The sequence below is a fragment of the Fukomys damarensis genome, unplaced genomic scaffold (genome assembly GCF_012274545.1).
Source record: "Fukomys damarensis isolate Sample0158 unplaced genomic scaffold, DMR_v1.0_HiC HiC_scaffold_23, whole genome shotgun sequence".
In the NCBI taxonomy this organism is placed as follows: Eukaryota; Metazoa; Chordata; class Mammalia; order Rodentia; family Bathyergidae; genus Fukomys; species Fukomys damarensis.
In genome coordinates, this window is record NW_022900935.1 from 31161903 (window position 1) to 31184976 (window position 23074).

General features: G+C 40.8%; 2 protein-coding genes across 10 annotated transcripts in view; one reads left to right on the top strand and one right to left on the bottom strand.

The window, feature by feature from the left end:
- The window catches only part of Zyg11a (zyg-11 family member A, cell cycle regulator), a 43856-nt gene extending 25922 nt beyond the window's left edge, over positions 1 to 17934 (top strand). For 3 of the 5 annotated variants that reach the window (XM_010610340.2, XM_033767821.1, XM_010610343.2), the window contains 9 exons: positions 794 to 858; positions 2060 to 2159; positions 2240 to 2293; positions 5508 to 5669; positions 5745 to 5789; positions 8288 to 8482; positions 12535 to 12596; positions 12918 to 13015; positions 17598 to 17934. In XM_010610340.2, coding sequence (XP_010608642.1) covers positions 794 to 858; positions 2060 to 2159; positions 2240 to 2293; positions 5508 to 5669; positions 5745 to 5789; positions 8288 to 8482; positions 12535 to 12596; positions 12918 to 13015; positions 17598 to 17761 — 945 coding nt within the window. In that variant the 3' untranslated portion in view covers positions 17762 to 17934. The remainder of the gene's footprint in view (positions 1 to 793; positions 859 to 2059; positions 2160 to 2239; positions 2294 to 5507; positions 5670 to 5744; positions 5790 to 8287; positions 8483 to 12534; positions 12597 to 12917; positions 13016 to 17597) is intronic. The other 2 variants (XM_010610341.2, XM_010610342.2) reach the window with 2 other exon arrangements.
- A 2148-nt stretch (positions 17935 to 20082) lies between these two features.
- The window catches only part of Echdc2 (enoyl-CoA hydratase domain containing 2), an 18053-nt gene continuing 15061 nt past the window's right edge, over positions 20083 to 23074 (bottom strand). For 3 of the 5 annotated variants that reach the window (XM_010610349.3, XM_010610347.1, XM_019205439.1), the window contains 3 exons: positions 22622 to 22672; positions 21436 to 21483; positions 20083 to 20710 (listed from right to left, as the gene is read on the bottom strand). In XM_010610349.3, the coding sequence (XP_010608651.1) occupies positions 20633 to 20710; positions 21436 to 21483; positions 22622 to 22672 (177 nt within the window). In that variant the 3' untranslated portion in view covers positions 20083 to 20632. The remainder of the gene's footprint in view (positions 20711 to 21435; positions 21484 to 22621; positions 22673 to 23074) is intronic. The other 2 variants (XM_010610348.2, XM_033767511.1) reach the window with 2 other exon arrangements.

The window sequence follows — 23074 nt, forward strand, 5'->3', positions numbered from 1 at the left end:
CATTGATTGTAAGAATGTAAAGTGGTACAAGAACCAGTTCAACTAGTAATTTCTTCAGAAGGAAAATAAACACTTCTATACCCAGTCATTCTGTATCTTGTTATTTGTGGGAAAGAAACAAAAGCTTGTTTTTATATAGACGTATACTTGAATTTTCATAGTATCTTTATTTCTGATTACAAACAAAAAAACTGCACTTATCCTAAATATACAATAACAGATGAATAAACAAATTGTGATATATTTATACAAGAAATGATATTTGGCACTGAAGGGATGGCATACTGATCCCTACAACATAGATGAATTTCAAAAACATTTGCCAAGCAAAATATGATGTCTTTTATGTGAAACTTTAAAATCAGACTTTAACAATGTAATTTCCTGGAATTGGGGCTTGAAAGTTGGGATTCCCCAGAAAGACCCTCAATGAAACTTTGGGGGTAATGGGAGTGTTTTTAGACTTGACTGTGTTGCTGGTTAAACAGGTGAGTAAACTTGTCAGCTCTAATTAAAATGTATACTTAAAATGTGAGTTGATTTTTTAAAAATAGAATAAGGAAGGCCCTTAGAAAAGTCTTTTTTTGTCTAGTCTTGGAAAGTTGCAAGATCTTGCACACCCAGCCTTCGTTCTTTCTAGCATGGCAGGCGTCAGTTTTAGGATTAAATGAAAAACTTGGAGAAGGCAGGCTGTAAATAATAATAGCTCACTGGTAGCACCATTAAAGTGCTTAGAATTTGTTTTTAGAATGAAGTGTTCCATTTACTCACAATTTCTTTTATTCTCTAAAAGTTACAGAAGAATTGTCTTCTCTCCTTGACCAATTCCAGAATTCTTATGGATGTTCCATTTGATAGGCAAGTATAAATAAAACTTGGTCATTGAATGGGCTGTTGACCAGTATTAATTACTCTGAGCATTATTGGTTTTTGCCTATCAACAAGGGCCTGATTAAGGCTGAGTAAGGTATTGGGGAGAAGCCACTGTCTTGGGCCTCTTCCGCAGAGATGCTTGAAGAAGTTCTAGTAGTAGATGTTCTTCCCTGGTATGATTCTAGTGCCTGGCGGTGGGTAAGAACATGTGTTCCAGAGAGTCACACATAGATTCAAGTTCTAGTGCTTCATTATCTTTGCACATAAGTCTTCCTTATTTGTAAAGTAGTGACTCTTGGTTTCTTGTTTGTTTCCTTTCATAGTACTGTGAATTGAACTCAGGACCTTCTCACTGAAGTGCATCCCCAGCCCTTTGGTTTTTAAGAAGGTTCTGAGTCATTAAATTGACCAGGCTGGTGTCAAACTTGTACTCCTCCTGCCTCATCCTCCCAGAGTGCTGGGATTGCGAGATTGTGCCACCATGCCTGGCTCATAGACTCTTAGAGAATTAATTACATGTGATGATAAAAATATCTGCAACAGTGCCTATTTTAAGTATTGGCTTTTCTAACAAATCTCAGCCATTTTTCATTTATTATTTGACATTAATTGATTATTAATGCTAATTTTTAAAATCATCCTCTACATTGCATAGGGATCCCTCTTGTGACATTTGTAAGCTTTGATTCCTCAGTTTAAAGCATGTATAATGTACTGCACTAAGCACAGAAATTTAGCACAAACTGAGAGCCGAGCTCCTCATTGTGGGTGCAGGGTTGGCTGTAGCTGAAGCCACGCTAGCTGAGTGCCTGCTGTGGTGTTTGACACCATCTACAGTTCGGTTTACATATTGCTGCTGCTGTGGGGACTTCCTCTCTAGGGCTGGGGATTTAGCTCAGTGGTTCTGCCGCCTGCCTCACAAGCGCAAGGTCCTATGTTTAATCCCTGGCTACCATCACTGCACCCACCCCCCAAAAAGAATTAATGCTAAAATTTTGAAATTTTTCTTAGATCTGCTGATCTTGTATATTATTATTTTTAAACATTTTTTTTTTCTTTTTGCTGGAGATCAAACCCAAGGCCTGGCACATGCTAGGCAAGGGGTTTCCCACTGAGCCACACCCCACCCTGCTCACAGTGTCACAAACTTCTTGTCATTGTGAATGAAAGGAATTCTGCTTTTCAGGTTGAATGCTGCCAGGTTTGTCTTAGGATGGCTCTTCAGGAACGAGAACCCCAAGGTCCGGACCATGGCAGTAAGCATCGTCTCCATCCTCGCCCTTCAGGTACGTGGCACTCACAGCCAGGGCTGCTGTCTCCTGACGGAGCTGGGATGTTAAACCTGTGGCTTTCTGTTTGTTTTCAGCTGTCGCGTGAGCAGGTCACACAACTTCATGAAGATCTCTTTATGGCAATCAAGGTGGGATGAGTTGATAATCACTTAAAAAAAAAGTGCTTTTAATTCATGTAATTGAAGAAATTAAATCATTGTAAAAAGTATTCAAATGAAAAATCTGTACGACTTGCTGCTCCTTGACGAAGCTTTCTACTCTTAGAGCTATTTAACTCCATGTTTATTTAAAAAATATTTATTCTGAAGTTCTTTATTTACTAGTTTTGGGTGTTAAGTACTGATTTTATTTAACAGTAAATACAAACTTAGCTGTCCTATGTATCTTTTTGTAATTTTCTATTTTCCCCGGTTCCCAACAAATTGAAATGGATTTAAATCAATATCATTTAATTAGGATCATGCAAACATTGCTTACTAACAAAAATGCATCATGGTTTTATTTTGCATTTCTCTTAATTTAGAAGAATTTGAGCCTCCTTTTAAAGTTTCTTTTCAGTGCTGGGGATTGAATGGAAAAGCCTCATGAGTGCTAAGCATGTGGCCTACCACAGCCCTGAGCCACACGCTATGTGCCTGGCTCTTTTTCTTCTCTCCCTCTCTTTCCCCTCCTCACAGGGTCTCTGCTCTGCTGCCTAAGCTGATCTCAAGTTCTTGGTCCTCCTGGCTCCCAAGTAGCTGAGATTTCAGGCATGTAAAGTCATTACAGGCTTTTAAGTTCATTTATATTTCATGCTAACTGTGTATTCATGGCCCTTATACTATTTCTTTTGGGTTCTTGTCCTTTTTCTGATCTATAGGATTTTTTACTTATTAAGGAAATGAGCTTTTCACTTTTATTTTTTGCAGTGCTGGAATTCTGACCCAGAAACTTAGAATTGGTAGGCAAACATTCTATTACTACCATTGAGCTGCTTCCCCAGTCCTGTTTTTGACTATTTTTTATGTATTTTTTTTCTCAGTTTGCTGTTTTATCTATTTTTACTTTGTTTATAGCATGTTTGACCATGTCAAACCCTGAGGTTGAATTTTTTCTTTTATGTTTCTGGGGTCAGTGGCACACATAGAAAGTATTTTCCTGTTTTGTAAAAAAATTTTTTGAACTTTCTTAATATTTTTAATCTATGACTTCTTTCTTTTTGGGGAGTGTGTTCAGGATTGAACCCAGCACCTACCACATGCTAGGCAAGTGCTCTGCCACTGAGCTACATCCCTAGCCCTTTTTCTTAAATGTAAATATTTATTTGGATTTTTTTTTTTTTTTTCCTGTGAGGCTTTCTCTCGTTTGTTTGCCCATGTGCCAGTCTTCTGGAAACACCCTCACTGCTCCCTAGGCATTGTGCAGTCCAGTCAGGCTCGCTCTCAGAATTAACCACCATAGGCCTGTATTTAATTTTTCTTCTCCGTGTGTTTCTACTTGCCTCTGCACCCTGTGTTGAAGTTTTCTTCTCTCCACTGTTAATGCAGTCATGCCTTTATCATATATTTTTCCTAATACATTTGCATATGTTTCTGAACTTCATTCTGTTCCATTAAGTTATGACTACTTTCTAATTTTATAAATACTTTAATATGTAAAATCTGTAGTTTCTTTTGCTTATCTGTTTTATATGTCCAACAACCAGAATTGGCTTGTCTAGTTCTAAGAAAAAATTTTGTTTTCATTCTGTTGTGTTAAATTTATAGATTGACTTCAGAAAATTAACATCCAGTGATGTTGATTTTTCTCTAAGAATAGAGCACATTTTTCCATTTATTTAAGTCTCATGTACCCCAGAAGAATGTAGAAATTTTCTTCACATTTTTGTTGTATATTTGTAACATTTATTCCACGACTTTTTACCTTTTGCATTGCTGTTATGAGTGGAATATTTTGAGTATTTGGTGTTCAGCCAGTAGGTTTATTCTGTTCCTTTAGTTTGTATATCTGTTTTATAACAATAGAAACCAAGAAAGATTTTGGACATGTTAATTTCTGAGGACATGTTAATTTCTGAGGTGCTTGAGATGACAAGAAAGCAAATTGATATGTGGGATAAAGACTGTTGAATTTGCCAAGATAGGAGTTGAGTCATTAGACACTTTGCTTATTTTAGTAGTGAGGAAGGCCAAAATCTGATTAGAATAGGATGATGAGTAATTGGGAAACTTAATACATTTTAATGAGAAGGAAGCAGAGAAATACATGTGGTTAGAATATTTTTGTAAGAGGGATTACATTAAGGCTCTTTTGGTTTGGGGGATGATACTGAAGAGTGAACACAGGACATTCACACTAAGCTACATCACCAGCCCTTTTTTATATTTATGATGTGCTGTCTTGACACATCCTGTCCTGATTAAGCATAATGTTTAAGGGGATCTCATTGTTTCTGATAAAAACTATATTCAAGTATTTCTGTATCTTCACATGAGCTTGTTCAGTGAAAATGACTGTCTTTTTAACCTGTCACATGTTGGTGTTAATATGCCTGAAAGAAGCCATAAATACTAGCTTGATTTGTCCAGAAATAGTCTCTCATCTAAAAATGGCAATTTTCAGACTCTGATTAAGTAAGCCAGAGGTTGCTCCAAGATGTGAGGCCACTTTGCTGGAGCACTGGTGTTGTGGCCTGGAGCAACAGGTGTTCTTCCCCAATGTACTGCCTTGTTCCCCGTTCTTACCTGTCTAGTGTGTTCCTTTCCTTCTGGTTTCAGTTTGCATATTACCTTTATATATAGACTTCCTATCCCACTCTCCCTAAATCCTTCATTTAAGCTTTTATGTATTTCTTTCAGGACATTTCCCAAAACATAAATTCTTTCATTTAGTTGTGAAAAACTAACTTTTTCTTTGTCATTGTTCTCTTAGGTGAGTGAATACCTGACTTGCAGAGAGCATTGAGTGAATGTTCTCAATCAATAAAAAGTGGAAGAGCTAATGATAATAAGCTTTATTAGCAATCCAGAATTTACCCAAGTGCTCACTAAACTTTAAATCTGGTTTGGTTTGGTTTTTATTCTGCATTGCTAGAGATCAAACCCCGAGACTCCTTGTATGTACATACTAGACAAGTGCTGTATTGCTGAGCTACACTCAGCCCCAGAACCAGATTTTGGGTTTTTATGTTTTCAATTAATTATAAAAACTGAAAGATAGGTATGATTTATTTTATAGAAAGAAAATAAATCAGAGTATTAAGTGATACAACTTGAGTGTGGTTCTAAAGCTCTTCGTAACTTTGCTTGCCTTAAACTAGAAGTTAGTCATGAGGACATCTAATTCTCTCTCTTTGGTTTTTAGGAACTTCTAGCAATAGTAAAACAAAAGACTGCTGAGAATTTAGATGATCCCACCCTTTTGTTTTCTTTGAAAGCACTTTGGAATCTTACAGATGAGTCTCCAGCTACCTGCAAGCATGTTATGGAAAATCAAGGATTGGCGATCTTCATCAAAGTTTTAGAGGTGGGAATACGGGATTGAGTTCATATGTGAAACTCTTCCCTTCATGAAAAAGTAACCTGTGTGTTCTTTTGACAGACTTTTTCAGAGTCCACAATACAAAGCAAAGTACTTGGTCTTTTGGTAAGGTGAATTGTTTTAAATTAATTTTCATTACTTACAGGCAGCTAATAGTAATGTACCTACTATGTGCTGGGCACTCTTGGAAGCAATTTACACATATATACTCATTTAATCTTCACATTATCTCCATAAATATCACTATATCAGTCTTTATCAGATAAATCAGTTACCTATTTCTGTGTATAAACTACAGCTTAGTGGCTTAAAACAGTAGCCTTTCTGTTAAGCCTGTGGGTCACCAGTTTGAGTTCACCTCAGCTCCACAGTTCTGCTGGTCCCATGTAGGGAGACTCGTGTGGCTGCAGTCACCTGATGGCTCAGGAGGGACCAAATGCTCTGAAGTGGCCTGACCATTGTACAGATCCTGGTGGTCAGCTGAGCCTTGTGTCTCCATGAACTTCCTCCTGTGGTAGTCTTGGAACAGCTAGTGGGCAAGTACAAGTGCTTTTCCAGTCTCTGCTTATGTCACATTTGCTAACGTCTTGTTGGCCTGAGCAGGTTACGTGGTTCAGCCCAGATTAAGGCCATCCTTGATGGGTGGAACAGTATAGTCACGTTGCTAAGTGGCATATGCACAGGGATAGGAAAAATTGTATTATTATTGTCCACATTTTGTAGGCATGGAATTTAAGGCATAGAAATACTTGTTATCTTAAATTAGCCAATTAATAATAAGAGACAGAATCAGAATTCAAACTCAGGCAGTCTGGCCCAGGCCCTCTGATATTAGCCACTTCACTATACTTTCTCTTTGTCAAGGTAGTCACTGTTTAGAAATTTCTTTGTTCATAAGTGTTTACTACCTTTCAATCAGAATACTTGATAATTGGGAAGTTTGTTTTCCCTTTTTTCAAATTTGGTACCGGGGATCGAACTCAGGTCCTTGCAAGGCAGTCGGTGGGACCACTGAGCTAAATCCTTGGCCCTGGGAAATTTGTTTTCTAAAGATAAAGATTTTTTTAAAATAATGAAAACATACTGTAAGCACCTGCAGTATGCCATGTTCATAGATCCATATCATAGATCAAGCTGATGGTCCTTGTAACTTTGCACAGGTGGTGTTAGACCTACTAAACAGGTAGCTAAGGTTATATCCTGTATGTGTTAAAAGAGGCCAAGTCCAGTGGGAGGTTTTGCTTCTTGATCATGAACTCCTGCAAAAGGATTTGTGAGGCAGGTGGTGGAACCGCTGATCTAAATCCCTGGTCCCTGAAAATGAGGATTGTACCTAATCCTTTTCGTGAACCTATCAAATATAGTACTTAGAACACAGCACATGTGAAGCTCTCACAGGAATAAATGATTGATGTTAAGAATCTGGGCTGTATAAGGAAGGGATGAAGGTGGGGGCAATGTAAGTGTAGTTATGTGAAGAACACTGTAGAACAGAGTAGTTGAAATTCTGGGAGAGGGTGGTAAAGAGAAAAGCAGTGGGAAATGATGCCAGAAAACTACAATACAATAGAAGATCTACTTTTTTTAATTTTAGGTTTTTTTGGTGCAGGATATTGAACATGGGGTCTCTGCACTGAGCTATATTCTCAGACCTTCTTTCTTTATTTGAGACATGATCTCACTAAGTTGCCCGGACTGGGTTGAACCTGTGATCCTTTTGTCTTAGCCTCCCAGAATGGTGGGATTACAGGTATGCACCACTGCATCCAGCTTAAAAGATCTACTTTTGATGCTAGGGTTGTAGCTCAGTGGAAGAGCACTTGCCTAGCATGCACAGGTCCTGGATTTGATCCAGCACCACACAATTTTTCCATATCTTTTTGGGAGCCTCTTATCTGCTAAATGTTTACAGGAGAAATCTTGATGCATTTTTGTTAGTAATAGACTGGAGATTACTTTCTAATTTTATAGAATGCAATCTTACGGGACTTCAGAGTAGAGGACCTAGCAAACTTGTGACCAGAGTTTCTGTCCCACAGAAACTTTGAGGTAGTAAATGGGTGCTTTTTAAGCCACTGAGTTTGTAGCAATTTGTGATACAGAATAGAAGATGCAGTATATAAAATAATGCAGTATATAAAATAAGGAAAATACTCCCCTGCCTTTCATTGTTACTGTTAAACTTCAGAATAGGTAACACTGAGTAGGCCCCCAGTATGGTTAAGTGTTTGACTTGGGCCTGGATTTGTATTCTAATTTGGCAGTTATTAACAATGCAAACCTGACAAGCTTATTATCTTGCTTACAAGAAGTCAAATGTCTTTGTGGGGTTATTTTAAAGATAAAATGAGAGAAAAAGCAGATTTAAAAAGGCATTTTTATTTACTACTGTGCCTGGCACTTAGTAAGTGCTTTCTCAGGGATTTGTTTTTAGTGATCATGGTCCTCTTGAAGGGCTGGGATTTGGGTGTTAGGCCAAGGGGTAGTGGGGGTGAATGTTGGGAATGTATCTGAGCTGAGTAGTTGGAAAGGGAGAAAAGTGCAAGTTTTCGATTCTTTCTTTCCTCATGCCTCTGATGCTTTCGTATCCATCTGACCTGTAGAGCAACATAGCTGAAGTCAGAGAGCTCTCCACCAAGCTGATGACTGAAGATGTTGTGAAGCACATCAGCACTTTACTCCACAGCAAGCAAATAGAAGTGAGCTATTTTGCTGCGGGTATAATAGCCCACCTGACATGTGACAAACAGCCCTGGCTGCTCTGTGACCTGCGGAGGAGTGCTCTTCTCCGGGACTTGGTACAGGAACCATTCTTCTTCACAAAGCCTAGTGTAATCTCTTCTTGCAGATAATCTGCTTTTCCATATCACAAGAGTTCTGGATATCATATGGTCATAGTAAAAATGAGGACACTATAAAGAAGAAAATTATAACTTACTCTGCCACCTGAAGCTAATCTTTAACATTGTGTTATGTTCCCTCTTGTGTTTGACATATTTTAATCCTCTCTCCTGCTTTCACCTTTTCTAAAACTATTTCTTTTGGTGTTTACCTCTGTATCGAAATAACATATTTTTATTCTCAACCGTAACTTTAGGCTTTGTCAAGTAATTGTCCTCGCTGGGGATTTTTCTCACTGCCTGTCCCTCTGTGTACCTTTCCTGTGCGCCAGCTGTAATTGAGTACATTCAAAAGTACGCTACTTGCCCTTCTCAGCTTTCTTTGCCTGAGCCTTCAGTGTTACTCCCATTTGGTTTGCCTGTTGTGTGTATCTACTGTACCTCTGTCATTGTCATCGTAGGGTGTTCCTTCCCCACCGTCCTGGGGATGCCCCTTGCCTCTCCAATGGCAGATTCCCTACTTCCTCCTTTGCATGCCTTCTGTATCTTGGCTTTTCCCCTCATGTTTCAAAGTCATGTCCTCCAGTAGCTTCATAAGAAGTTCATGAGAGTAAGAACTTAGTTGGTCAAAAGTCTGGGTTCTTGAAAATTTTAGCTTTCAAATATCTTTCCAACAGAATTTTAAAGTCTGTGCTCTGTTCTTTTGCTTTTCAGTAGTGCTATTGAGAAGTCACCCAGGTCCTCTTGAAGGTTTAACATCCTTGTCTGTAATGTGTAGAAATCACAGTGATGTATCATATGGGTTTATTTTCGTATACTATTATTGAGTACATATCACTATGGAGGCTTGTTTCCTTCTGTTCTGTTTTTGTTTTTTGTGTGTACCAGGCACTGAACCCATAGCCTGGCAAGTGCTCTACCATTGAGCTGCATCCTTGGCCTGAAATTTTTTATTTTAAATACCTTTCCTTCCCCTCTGCCCCCTTTCTGGAAGGTAACCTTTCCAGGACTTTCTCCCTCTCTCTCTCTCTCTCTCTCTCTCTCTGATCTTTTTGAAAAATTTTACTTCTATTGGATTTTGCATTTCTGCTGTTATAAGAACTTTTTTGTACTTTGAATGCTTTTCTTCTCTTGCCTTTCTTTCTTCCCTTCCTCTCCCCTTCTCTTCCCTATCCTTTGCTGTTATAAATGAAATTAGGGCTGGGCTAGTTATGCCTCACTTGCCATATGGAAATTGTATGTAGCTTATCTTTTATTTGGGGTGCTAGGGATTGAACCCAGAGCCTGTGCACACTAGTCAAGTGTTTTACCACTGAGCTACATCTTCAACCCCTCTTGAGTGCCTTAAAAATATATATTACCCTATTCTTGTTTTATGGTTGCTGTTTTTATTTATCTCCTTCAAAGGTGTTGATGGTATTTATTTTTCCATTAAGTTTATTAGTACATTTAAAGCAAACAGTATAGTTACGTTTATCATTGGGATTGTGTACTTTTATATGATATATCTTGATTCTTATTTTTTCCCCATACCCCTGCCCTCCCTTCACCCCTTCATCCTTCCCTATTTACAGAGACTTTGTTTCCTTTTTCACATTTTTTCTTTTCCCTTGTTTCCTCCCCCCCTTCCCACTTTCCCTTTAGCCTTTTTCTTCCTATTCCACACTATCATTTATACCATTTGAACCTTATTTACACTTTTAGTTTTTCACACCAGAGAAAACTATTTGGTATTTTACTCATGTGTACTGTTTATTTCACTTACAAGGATAGAGCCTCAATGTACATCCATTTAACTATAAACGTTTCTAGTTTCTCATTCTTCATGGCTGAGTAGTATTCCATTTTATAGGAAAAAAAAAACCACATCTTTATCCAGTCTCCCGTTGATGGGCAATTGGGCTATTTCCAAATTTTTAGCTATTACAAACTGCCACTATAAATATGGGTGCACATATATCACTATGGTATGATTCTTTTAATTCTTTTGGAAAGATACCCAGCAGAGGAATAGGTGGGTCAAATGGGACCTCTAATACTAGCTCTTTGAGGTATCTCCATATTGATTTTCAAAAACCATTCTGCACTCCCACCAACAATGGAGAAGGGTTCCTTTCTCCCCACAACCCCACCAGCATTTGTTGATTTCTTGATAACAGCCATTCTTTCTGGGATGAGGTAGAATCTCAGTGTTTTCTTTCATCTGCATCTCTCGAATGACCAGTGGTGTCGAACATTTTTTCATATATTTATTTGCTGCTTTTACTTGTTTGAGAAAATGTCTGTTAATTTCAGATGCCCATTTTTGTACTGGGATCAAACTCAGGACCTTGCACTTGCAAAACAGGTGGAGGCACCTCTGAGCTAAATCCCGGGCCCCACAGATGCCCATTTTTGAATCAGGTCTTTGTATTGGGGGGCGGTGTCCTGATTTTTTGTTTTTGTTTTTGTTTGCCTTTTCTAAGGTCTCTGTTTTCTGCAGGTTTCTCTTTTTTCATACTTTGTTATATTAGATAATCCCCCACCCCCACCCCGGCAGGTGCTATGCCACTGAGCTAAATCCCCAGTCCTGTTCAAGATTTTTTTTTTTTTCTTCAGTACAGGGGATCAAACTGAGGACCTTGGACTTGTGAGGCTGGCACGGTGCCAGGGAGCTAAATCCCCAGCCCAAAGGTTTTTTTTTGGTGGGGGGTTGCCCCAGATTGAACTTTGGACCTAGTGCTTGTGAGGCAGGGAGCAGCACTACTGAACTAAATCCCTGGCCCCTGTTAGAGTTAATTCTTAAAGTATGTGGTGATACTTTGCCAGTCATTTTCCATTAATATCTAAAGAGGATGACTATTTACAGATGAGTAGACCTTTTTAATTGTGGGAATCACTATAAAGGGCTATGGATTAAGTGTCCTTCTGTGCCAGTGTCTGTAAATCTTTTGTCTTACACTGGTTGGAGCTTACTTGGAGAAGTCTCCTGTTTTCTGGCATGTAAATTGTAAGTTTGATTGCCATTCATCTGAAAGCCCTCTGTGTTACCTCCCATCCATGGCTGGAACAAAATACTTAATACCTGCAACTTGAGGATGAGAGATTTATTTGGTTTGTTTCTTCAGTCCACAGTTGGCCATCTCCAAGGCAAAAACAGCATGGTGGGAGGGGATGGCAGAGCAAAACTGCTCAACCTGTAACAGGAGAAGTCAGCGAAAGCAGAAGCCAGGGACTTAAATATACCTGGGTCTCAACTCCAGTGACCCACTTCTTCCTGACTAGGCCCCACCAGCTCATCAATGAATTAGTCCATCATTGAGTATTGTACACCCATGATCAGTGACCTTTCAAAAGCCCTACCTGCGAACACATGAGACGTTGGGGGAACATTTTAGATTTAAACAATATACTGACTTAAAGAGAGCTGGGGACAGGAGAAACTCAACATTTAGCATGTAGAGTTTCATTCTAGCCCCTTCTTTTTAGCACAGTGTTCTCACTCTTAATTTTTCCTAGGATTGTTCAGCCCAGAAGTTTTTCTTAAGTATAGGAGAAAGGAGATGCTAGAGGTTTTGACCCTTTAATCCTCTCAACTGACCCCCTGTTTAGTTTAAAAGTTACCTGGTATGCAAAATTTTTAATCCTCACAGAGGTTCTGTTCTTTGTTTTCTGCATGTTTGCTTCTGTTTGAAGTCATTTTACTATAGTATTCTGTTAAAGGGCTATAAGGAAGGGGTAGAGATAAATGTGTGCTTGCTCAGTTTACTGCCTTTTAAAAAGCCACCTTGTTTGCATTTTCTACTTTGTTCATATATTCTATGTATATAATAACTACATATATAACTGGTAACTTGGCAAGAAGGTGTAATCTGAATTTGTTTAATCATTCCCATATTTTGAAAAGTTACATTGTTTTGAACATGTGTGGTTATAAGTGACATGAAGCAGTCTACTGTGAACTTTTTAAAAATGGTAGAATATGATACTAAACTCTTGGTTTCTTCTCCTTTCTGTCTTTTGGAGTATAGCATGCAACCATCCAGAAATGGCCTAGTTCAACATGTAAGATGTCAGCATTGGTGACCTACAGGTAATTTTATTATGATGTTGTTCTTTTCTTACAGCTTGTCCTTGGTGTGCTTGATACAGTGATCGAGTATTAGGTGTCATTTAGCCTCACATTCAAGTTTTCCACATCTATGAAATGAAGCTGAGAGTATGCAAGACTGAGGATGAAATGAGATACTGGGTATGCAGATAGTCTGACACAGAGTGCACTTTCTTAAATGAATGCTCCCAACTGTTGGCTGTAGGATATTTTTGCCTTGGTGAGGAACTAACCCTTTAGGGGAAATGCTGAAAATTATTCTCTATTCCTGAGTTCTGAATTAATGTCTTTTTACTGTTTTAGATCCTTCAAAGCATTTTTCCCACTCCTTGGCAACTTCTCTCAACCAGCGGCTCAGCTCTGGGCACTGTGGGCTATGTATCATGTCTGCAGTAAAAACCGTATGTGTTCATTATGTACTCAGAATAGTAATATTCCAGCTATTTTTCTGAATAATGAAGGGGTTCAAAAATTGTCTACTTATGTCCTTAAAATGTTGCTCTTTTCCTTATACAATTGGTGAATTTAGCTCTTTTTAAAAAGAAATGAATATTATTTTATTAGTTTTTTTGTGTGTGTGGTACTGGGGATCAAACTTGGGACCTTGGACTTGTGAGGCAGGCAGTGGCACCACTGAGCTAAAGCCCCAGCCCTATTTTATTAGTTTTTAAAATGCTGTAAAATTAGTAATATATTGGGTGTTTATATCTAGCAATATAGAGAGTAAAAATTTGTTTTGGCTCCTATTTCCTCCAGGCAACCAGCATTAATAATTTGATAACTATCCTTCCAGTTACTTTTCTGTACATGCTATATTTGGTATATGCTTTTTATAAACTTGATACGAAATCATACAGCTATGATTTTTATACTAGGAAACCGAAGAGACAACTTTGCTTATTAAGCATATTGACTTTATATAAACTATATAGCATGGTGACTATATAAATATAAAAACCCAGTAGATTGATTTGTTGATTGATTGATATTTGTTTTGTTTTTGTTTTGTTTTGTTTTGTTTTGTTTTGTTTTTGAGACTATGAAGTCCACACTGGCTTTAAACTCACTATGTAGCCCAGACTGTCTTCAAACTCACAGTGATCTTTCTGCTCCAGCTTTCCAAGTAGTAGGATTATAGGTGTGTGTCACCACACCCAGCCCCACTAGTTTTTGTTTTTTGGTACTAAGGATCAAACTTGGGACCTTGTGCTTGTGAAAAAGGCAGTGGAACCACTGAGCTAAATCCCCAGCCCCCTACTAGTTTTTAATATCTGCAAAATTCTGATAAGGGAAAAGATGCAATTCAAATTATCAACAAAACATAAAATATTTTAAAATGACTTTAACAAGGAATAAGAAATTGGGCACGCTTGGGAATCTCAGGCAGGGGGATCACAAGTTCAAGGCCAGCCTGGACAACTTAGGGAGATACTGTCCTAACGTGAAATAAAAAGGGGTAGTGGTGTAGAGTGCTTGCCTAGTATGCACAAAGCCCTGAGCCAGTCCCTAGGCCATTAAGAAAAAGTAATGAGATCTATGTAGGAATTTTATAAGGCATCACTTAAAAAACTGACATACTTCAGAGATGCGCTAAAGAAGGAAAGACTGACTAAGATACAGATGTCAACTTTTTAAAAATTTTATGGATACAGTACAATTCCAGTGAATGGGCAAGAGATGTCGGGGATTGAAAATTACTCTAAAGTTCATCTCACAAGATAAACAGGAGAAAAACTAACAAAGGAAACATTTTTAGAAGGCACAGACATGAATAAAGCAATGGATCAAAATGATTCTGAAACAGACTAGTTTCTCCTCTCCCCTCTCCTTTCCATTTTTGGTGTGGTGCAGGAATACCTGCTCTGCCCCTGAACTACATCCTCAGCCCTGCTATTTTCAGTTGTAATAGTGGTAACAACTAGAACTTAGGTGACTATTTACCGTGTACCAGGTAGTGGATGCACTTGGATAACTCATTTAGAAGTGGGTAGCATTATTGTCATCCTCATTCTCATCCTTCTGTCACAGATGAGAAAACTGTGATGCATGGGGAAGTGACTTGCCCAGGGTTAAAATGGCTAGCAGTTGCTAGAGACAAGGCCTAAACCCAGTGAACCACAGTGGTTCAAAAGCTTAGGGTTTTTTTCACTCCATATGAGTAGATTAATTTATGGAGTGTGGTTCCAGTCTTATTCCTATTACAAACACTATTTTAAAATTATAAACAGCAAAAAAGATACACACATGCAGTAGTATGTTGATTAAGAAAACAGACCCCGGAACCAGATGACCTGTGCTGAACTTGCAGGTTCTGTCATTTACTAATTGTGTATCTGAGCAGATGACTTAACCTCTCTGTGCTTCCATTTCCTAAGCTATAAAATGGAGATAACAGTACTTACTTCATAGGAATTTATGACAATTAAGTTGGTTAATATTTGTACAGAATTTAGAACAGTGGTAATACAGTGATGTGTTTTGTTTTGTTTTTTGTTGTTTTTGTACCAGGGATCAAATTTGGGACCTTGTGCTTACAAGGCAGATGGCAGCACCACTGAGCTAAATCCCAGCCCAATACAATAGTGTTTTTATGTAGCATAGTATTAGTATTAGCATGGTGTGTAGCGTTTGTTAGTAAAATCGATAATTTTGCAATCATGTGAATTAATCTGTAGAATCCTTGGAAAATTGCTGAGTCAAAGTTATAAACATTTGTAATTAGATAGGTATTGTTAAATTGTCCTCCAGGAAGTTGATTACCAATATAAATTCCTGTTAGTAACGTGTAAGACCCCACCTCCCATTCTGGGGCTCTAATCTAGGGCCTTGTGTGTGCTGTGCATGTACTCTACTGCTGAGCTATATCCCAGCCTTTTTAAATTGTGAGACAGGATAACTTACTGTGGTCTTGAACTTGTGATGCTCCTGCCTCAGCCTCCTGAATAGCTGGGATTACAGATATGCATCAGTTTTTCATAGGTTATTAATGACAGACTCTAGCTGAAATGTAACTCCCTCCTTTCTTACTACTAAATAAGAACATGGTTGGGCATAGCATTCTAGAGTAAGAGTTATTTTCTGTCAGCACTTGGAAGAAAAAAATATTTCCATTTTTTTCTGTTGCTCTTGAGCTCTTCTAATTATTACTCCTCCATAGGTAATTATTCCCCTTTTGGTTCCTTTATGCCATCTCCCCCCGCCATCTGCAGCTTACCTATAGCTTATCTTAATATGGTTATATTTGTGTTCTCCTTGATACTTCTGGTTTGATTTAGGAATTTTTAAATGTTACCTTTCCTTCATTTTTCTCTGTTGTTTGCTTGGGGAACTTCTGTCAGATAGGTATCTTGGTTTCTTTTTCAAATCTACCTATCCTTAGCTGAGTGCAGTAGGGTGTGCCTGTAATCCCAGCACTGACAGAGGCTGAAGCAGGAGGACTGTAAATTTGAGTTCCACCTAGACATTTGAGATCCTGTCTCAGAAAAGGGCTGAGAATGTATCTCATTGGTAGTGTACCTCTGGCTTTGGTTCCAGTACCACAACAAACAAAATAAGAAAACACAAGATCCTGTTTTTTATTTCTTAAAAATAATTATTTTGTTGTGGTGGTGCATATCCATCAGCATCAGCACTTAGGAGGCTGAGGCAGAGGAGCACTGTGAATTCAAGGCCAGCCTGTGCTATATATAACAAGACCCTGTCTCAAAACCAAAAAAGAAAAAGTAATTCTTTGTGATCTTTATCAGACCTGATTGTGCTTGCATGTTGAGGGAGGTGATTCTAATCTGTCCCCCATTCCTCCCATTGAGGATTTTTTTTTTTCTTTTTATTGAGTTTATTGGTACAATCTAGGTATACAATACAGTTACATTCATTATTGGGATCCTGTACCTTTACATGATAGGTCTTGATTCTAATTTTTTCCCCTTGTCCCATTGAGGATTGACCCAGGGGTTCTTCAACACTGAGCTACATCCCCCCCAGCTCTTTTTAAAATTTCATTTTTACAATCTTGGTCAGTTGCTGAGGCAAGCTTCGAATTTTCAGTTCTTCTGCCTTGGCCTCTCGAATAACTGGCTATAGTTGTGTTTCACCAGGCCTGGATCTGATCTGTTCATTTTTGCTTATATTGCATTTTTGTATTTTTTGTTTGTTTTGTTTTGGTTTTGTGTGTGGTTTTTTGTTGTTGTTGTTGTTGTTGTTTTTGGTACCTGGGATCGAACTTGAGACCTTGTACTTGCGAGGCAGGCAGCAGCACCACTCTGAGCTAAATCCCCAGCCTTCAACATCCATTTTTAGGGGGTTTGGAGTTGTTGTTGGAGATGAAGTCTTGCCAAATTCCTACGTGGGCTTGAATTTGTGATCCTCCTGCCTTCTAGAGTATGTGCCACCAAGCCCATCCTTATATTAATTTCTATGCCAGAAAATTCCTTCTGTATATTCAGTTGTTCATTTAAAAATTTTAAGGAAATATTTTTAACAGTAATGTTTTCAGGTTATTTCTTCCAACATACTTCCTGAAATTGACAGGTACATACTTTTTGAAGTAAGGGAAGTTTGTTCCTTTTATAAAAGCTAGGATTAGGGTCGAGGATTTAGCTCAGTGGCACTGTGCCTGCCTTGCAAGCACAAGGTCCTAAATTCAATCCCTGGTATTGCCAAAAAAAAAGTTAGGATTAAGGTGGTTGAAGTCTGCTAGGGTTGGAGTAGCAGGTAGCTCAGTGGCAGAGCCCTTCCCTAATGTGCACGAGGCCCTGGGTTTGAAGTTGAATTGTTTGGAAATAAACATATAAAAATAATGTTTTCTCACCCTACAAGCCAAGCATTACTCAAGTTTTGACAAATTTCTCTGGAATTGATTGATTTTAGTTATAATTCCTGGGTCAAAGAGCTTTAGCTTTTGTAGTTTTTCTTTGTAAAGGTATATACAGTGATGTGGGAATATTTGAAACACCAATTGTCTTTGTTTGATTTTTCTTTCAGCCAGCGTGTACTGCAAAATGTTAGCTGAAGAAGGAGGATTGCAGTTTTTGTGTGATATCCAGGTGGACGGCCAGGCAAACCCACAAGCACAGCAGATTGCAGTTTCCATTCTACAGGACTTCAGGATGCATTTCACAAGCTATCGGAGATTCCCTCTGTGTTGAGTGTTCTTCCTGCACCCCAGGGCAGTGGAGATGCGCTCTGTTCTGCAGACCTCCGGCCCTGTTGGTAATTCAGTGTTGAATGTTGGAGCTTATGAGTTGGCTGTCTCATTGGCTTTTTCTTTTTTTTTCTTTCTTTTGGTACTGGGGAATCAAACTCAGGACCTTGTGCTTGCAAGGCAGTTGGCAGAACCACTGAGCTAAAACCATGGCCTTCATTTGCCTTTTCTTGTTGAGTTTTTGTTAAATTAAATTATAAAAGGGTTGGGTTTGTATGCTACCCATAATCCCAGCTCAAGGTGGAATCCTTTTAGGAACACTTCCTTTAGCAGCAGTTTGGAGAAAATGAAACCACAGGCTCCAGGAAGACCTGGGAGCTTGTGTTGAACGAGTTAGGTCAGTTTTCCTGTGTGGGGAGCTTGTCAGATGAGCAGGACCCATGTACCCAGAAGAGAAATCAAAGACCTACAAGGGAAATCTTGATGGTTATGTTAAATTTCCTCAGTTGTTGTGGTTATATGAAACTACCAGAAAAGAAATATATGAAGAAAAGATGAGAAAGTATGCTCATAGATTTTGTTTGGAAGGCAAAACCTCTGGTGGAGAATAAAAGAATTTATTTTATTTATTTTTTACAGATACCAAATATTTTCCATTTGAGTAGAGGAAATGTTTAATCTTAATATGCTATTTGTGCCCTTTCTTATGCAACTTGACTGATTAGACCAAGTGAATGGGGCATTGTGGGGACTTGGGTGAGCCCAGTAGACGGGGGTAGAGTAGACACAGCAGGCCCAGCTGTGGGCCTGAGCAGAGGAAAGATGATACAGAGATTGTAAGTCTCATTGCCTCACAGTTTGCTGTAACTGGGAGAAAGAGGGTGGGCCCCAAAAAGAGTGCCAGACATTTCATGGGGTGCTCTTAGTGTGGAGAAAAAAGGTGTAACTCTTCTGAGAACTAATCTCAACTGCAAAATAAACTATCAGATGCTTTAAGGACCAAAAGTAAAGTCCAGGTTGATTATTAGCCTGTTTAAGGACTAGTCTTGTGCATTCATTCATTGATTCATTCATTCAGTTTGTTTTCCCCAGTACTGGGAAATCAAACTCAGGACTTTGTGCTTGCAGGGCAGTGGGCGTCACTGAGCTACATCCCCAGCCTAGTCTTGTGCTTTTAGCTGGCTTGGTCCAGGCTCTTATTTATTTTGAGATACAGGGTCACTCTGTAACCCAGGCTGGCTTCAGATTTATAATCCTGCCTCAGCCTCCCAAATGCTGGGACAGTTTACAGCCGTACCACCCTGAAAGTGCCCAATCTCGTCTGATCTCGGAAGCTAAGCAGGGTCAGGCCCGGTTAGTACTCGGATGGGAGACCAAATGCTGGGATTAGGGGCACGCACACCACGCCAGGCTGGCCAGACTTGTAACTGGCATATCATGTGCCATCTTTGGGAAACAGGTGAAGAAGAAACTCATCCTTAGTTATTCTAAACCATTTTCTAAACTATTCCTTACCAGCGTCCTCATAGATAAGCAGAATTTGTAACCAAGTCTTTCCATAGTCTCTAAACTGAACTGTATTTTCTCACACACTGATTCTAAAAAGGGTCTCTTAGTTTCCTGACCTGGATGGCAGAATGTAGGAACACTGCATTACAGGTGGAACCAGCATCTGCTGTGGCCTAGCTCCATACCAGGTATCCCTTCAGATTTTGTCTCATTGTAATTCTAAGGCATGGACCTTCACTCTCCCCTCCAGGATGCAGGTGTAATCCCAGCATGCTTACATTCAGCAAATCACTGTCACTGGTGTGTGTATCCACGGCTGTGCTCAGGACGCTCAGCCAGGGCTCATATCCAGCTAGATGACAGGCAAGTCTTGAGAGTAGTACGGATGTGTGAATGCCAGTTCCTGTTCCTATTATTGTCTAAGGACGTCATCCCCTGTTCACCTTTGCTTGTGCTGTTCCCATCAACCTTCGTCTTCCGCTGATCTCCAGGCTGAGATTCCAGTGTCACCTGCTCATTTCCCAAACCTCCCTCCGCTCCGTTAGAATTGATCGCTCTAAGCAGAGTGTGGTGGTGCACACCTGCAATCCCATGTGTTTAGGAAGCTGAGGTAGGATTGCAGCTTCCAGCCCAGCCTGGGCAACTTAGTTGAGACCATGTCTCAAAACAAAAAAGGCTGGGAATGTAGCTTAATGCAAAGGCTCTGGGTTCATTCATTCCCTGGTACTGGAAAAAATTTGCTCTCAGTGTTCCCGAAGGCCAGTGAAAATCTTCCTGCCATCCTACAGTTTACAAAAGGTTTTTGCTGTGATTTCATTTGATCCCATAATACACTAGAGGTGAACATTTATAATGCGTTTTTTGAACATGAGGGTTTAAAAAAATCTTCAGCAGATTGATTTCACAGATAAAGGTTGAAGCCTAAAGAGGTCCAAAGTTTTTCCAAGGTTATACAGCTGGTAACTGGACTCTGCAGTTCAATTCCTGACACAGGCTCAACCAGTACTAGGATTGATTCTTGTCCAAAGAAAGAAACAGGTTTTATACAACATTTTGGTGTCTGATAAAAGCACCTTGGTGAAGAGGCAGAGATCATGCCCTGAGAGTCACCCATACAGAGCCAAAAGGGTTCACGTTAACCTGTGGTTTGCTATGTGTATAGGGAGAGCCAATCGTTCTCCAAAGCAAACCAACACCAGTGATCATCTAGATGGGGCGAGGAGAAAGGAAGGCAGCTGGAGGTGGTGTGGTCAGAGTCTTGGTCAGTCATTTTGTATCCATCACCACCTTGGTGAAGGAACCGAAGGCCAGTGATGAGGTGGTACTGCTGCGAGCCTCCTTCAGGGTGCATCTCCTGTGCATGAGGTCACTTGCCAACAAATTTTGGGGGCCGCTTTTCCCTGAAGGCTGCCATGCCCTCCAGCCGGTCCTGGGTTGGGATGTTCTGCAACAAAACACAGGATACCTAAGTTGGGGGTTGGGGCGGGGGCACAGAAACCAGGCTGTCTAGGACCCTCCTGGCTCCTGTCTGGGGCCGTGCAGAGCTGTGAGCCTGCCTCCTGGGGAAGGCACCCCACCACCCTTGGCCTTTCCTTGCACCCTGTAGAGGCCATGTCCTCCTCCAGCAGTCTGATAGGAGCCTGCTCAGTAGAGATCAGACTGCAGCAAGAAGCTTGAGCTTTAAATCCAGCAATAGTTGGTTCTCACTAGGTCTACCAGTCCCAAGACCCTTTCCTTAGTAATCCTAGCACTCAGGAGGCTGAGGCAAGATTGCCAGGAGTTCGAGACCAGTCTGGGCTACATAGTGAGTTCCAGGTCAGACTTAACTACATAGTGAGACCTTGTCTCAATTAAAAAAAAGGAATGTTTTAGATTAATTATCCTTGAAAATTTTTTTCACTCACCTGAGTTGGGTCTGCCTCCAGTTTTCAGTCCTTCCATTGGGTACACCCTGTAGCTTGTACAGCCCTTGACATTACCTGCTGCCCAGGCCCTACAGTGTTGCCTGGTCACTTAAGTGGGGAAGGATGAACCACCACTTGGTAGTTGAAGAAATAAGGAGCCATGTGTCCCCTGAGCCACTACAGTTAATTAGGAGGGGCTGGGTTGAGCCTTCCCAGTAGGTCACACATTGCTAATTTGCGTGCAGGCCTGGTAACAGTCACATACCTGGGCGTAGCACATCCCTTCAATGGCCATCCCCGATGCAATGTCCACCTGCAAGGAGGAAGTGCTCCCTGTTGAGCCAGAGCTGTGTACCTGCCCCCATACCTTGTGGCCATCTGAGCAGAGATGACTGCAGTGATGATTGCTGGTTTGTTTCTCCAGGCAGAAGAGCAAACTGCAGGCTCCAGCCCATGTCCCTCCCTCCCCACTGGCTCACCACACCCTCTGCCACCCCAGGGTTAATTAGCTGCAGGCTTTGGGCCCTGGCACTTTCTCCAGCCCTGCTGCCCCGCCCCCACTGCTGTCAGCACCTTTTAAGTACTGTGGATAGAGACTCACTTTGACGGTGAGGTTACACGGCTGAGAAACCCACCTGCAGCCACAACTGTATTGGAGCCCGTGCCTCAGCCCTGGTGGGCTGCCTGCTCACACAGCTGGGTGCCTTTGTTCTGACTTCCGCTATTCTCTGGGGTTCTTAGCTAGCACCCCAACCCCCCATATAGCCTCCAGCCACAGGTAAAAGGAAAGCTGAATTTATTTTTTTTCTTTTTTTGTACCAGGGATTGAACTCGGGTCCTTGTGCTTGCAAGGCAGGCCACCGAACAAGTGAGCTAAATCTCCGGCCCGAAAGCTGAATATTCTTAGTGTGTTTTTCATCAAGTTGTAACAGTCACCTGTGGCTGTCATGGGCAGCTCAGCTCTCACTGCTGAGGCATCTGGTACCCTTAGCCTCCGGTTAATACTTGCGTCTGTGTCTCCTCGCCCACCCTGAGGGCACCTCTGTCTCAGTTCCCAACACGGGTTGAGAGTGAGTTAATCCCCACAGGCAGATCAGCTGCCCTGGCATCATCACCCCAAGCCCTGTGCCTGAGGCCAGCACTAAGCCGAGAGCGTGGACTGGGAGCCACACAGACCTGAATTCTTCCTGCTTGCTTCCTCTGTGGGCAAGCCCTTTGCCCTTTCTGCACCTGTTTCTCCTCTCCATGGGGTAGAGAAGAGGGTAAAATTCATCAGGAATATCTGGCCACCTTTACCACTTTGCAGATGAGTAAACTAAGGGGTCAGACTTGAAACCCACAGATGAGCTGTTTTCTAGTTTTTCCATCTGTGTTGTCGCTAAGAACCAGGAAAACACCCAGCAACTGCCGCCTCTAGTGTGGACCCAGGGTCTGTGCCCATAGAGTCTTACCTCCATTCCTCGGTCAATGGCCACTTTGCCCAGCCGCACAGCAATGGGGGCCTGGGGAAAAGCAAACCAGTGCTTGGTTGAGTGGCTCAACGCGGGTTTGAGCTGGAGAGGCACAGCTTTGCTGGGTCTAATTCTCACACCAGCTTTCTGGTCCATTGTATTTCCTAAGCTTTAATCCTCCTGCCTTAGGCCAAGCTTCTTTTTCTGTAGTAAACAAAGTAGATTGACTCTGACCCTCGCTGTCCTCACCAGCTGGGGTTCTTATCATTTACCCCTCCTTCCGGTGTTTACACCTTAAGGCTCTGGAGCACTTCCTTACCAGCAGGCTCACTGAATGGTCTGCTGGCCTTCCAGGCTAGAGTCCTCGCAAGTCACCCAGTTACAGGTGTGAAACTGAGCTCAGGGAGGTAAAGAACTGGCTGTGTTACCTGTCACCTTCCTACTGCGGAGCTC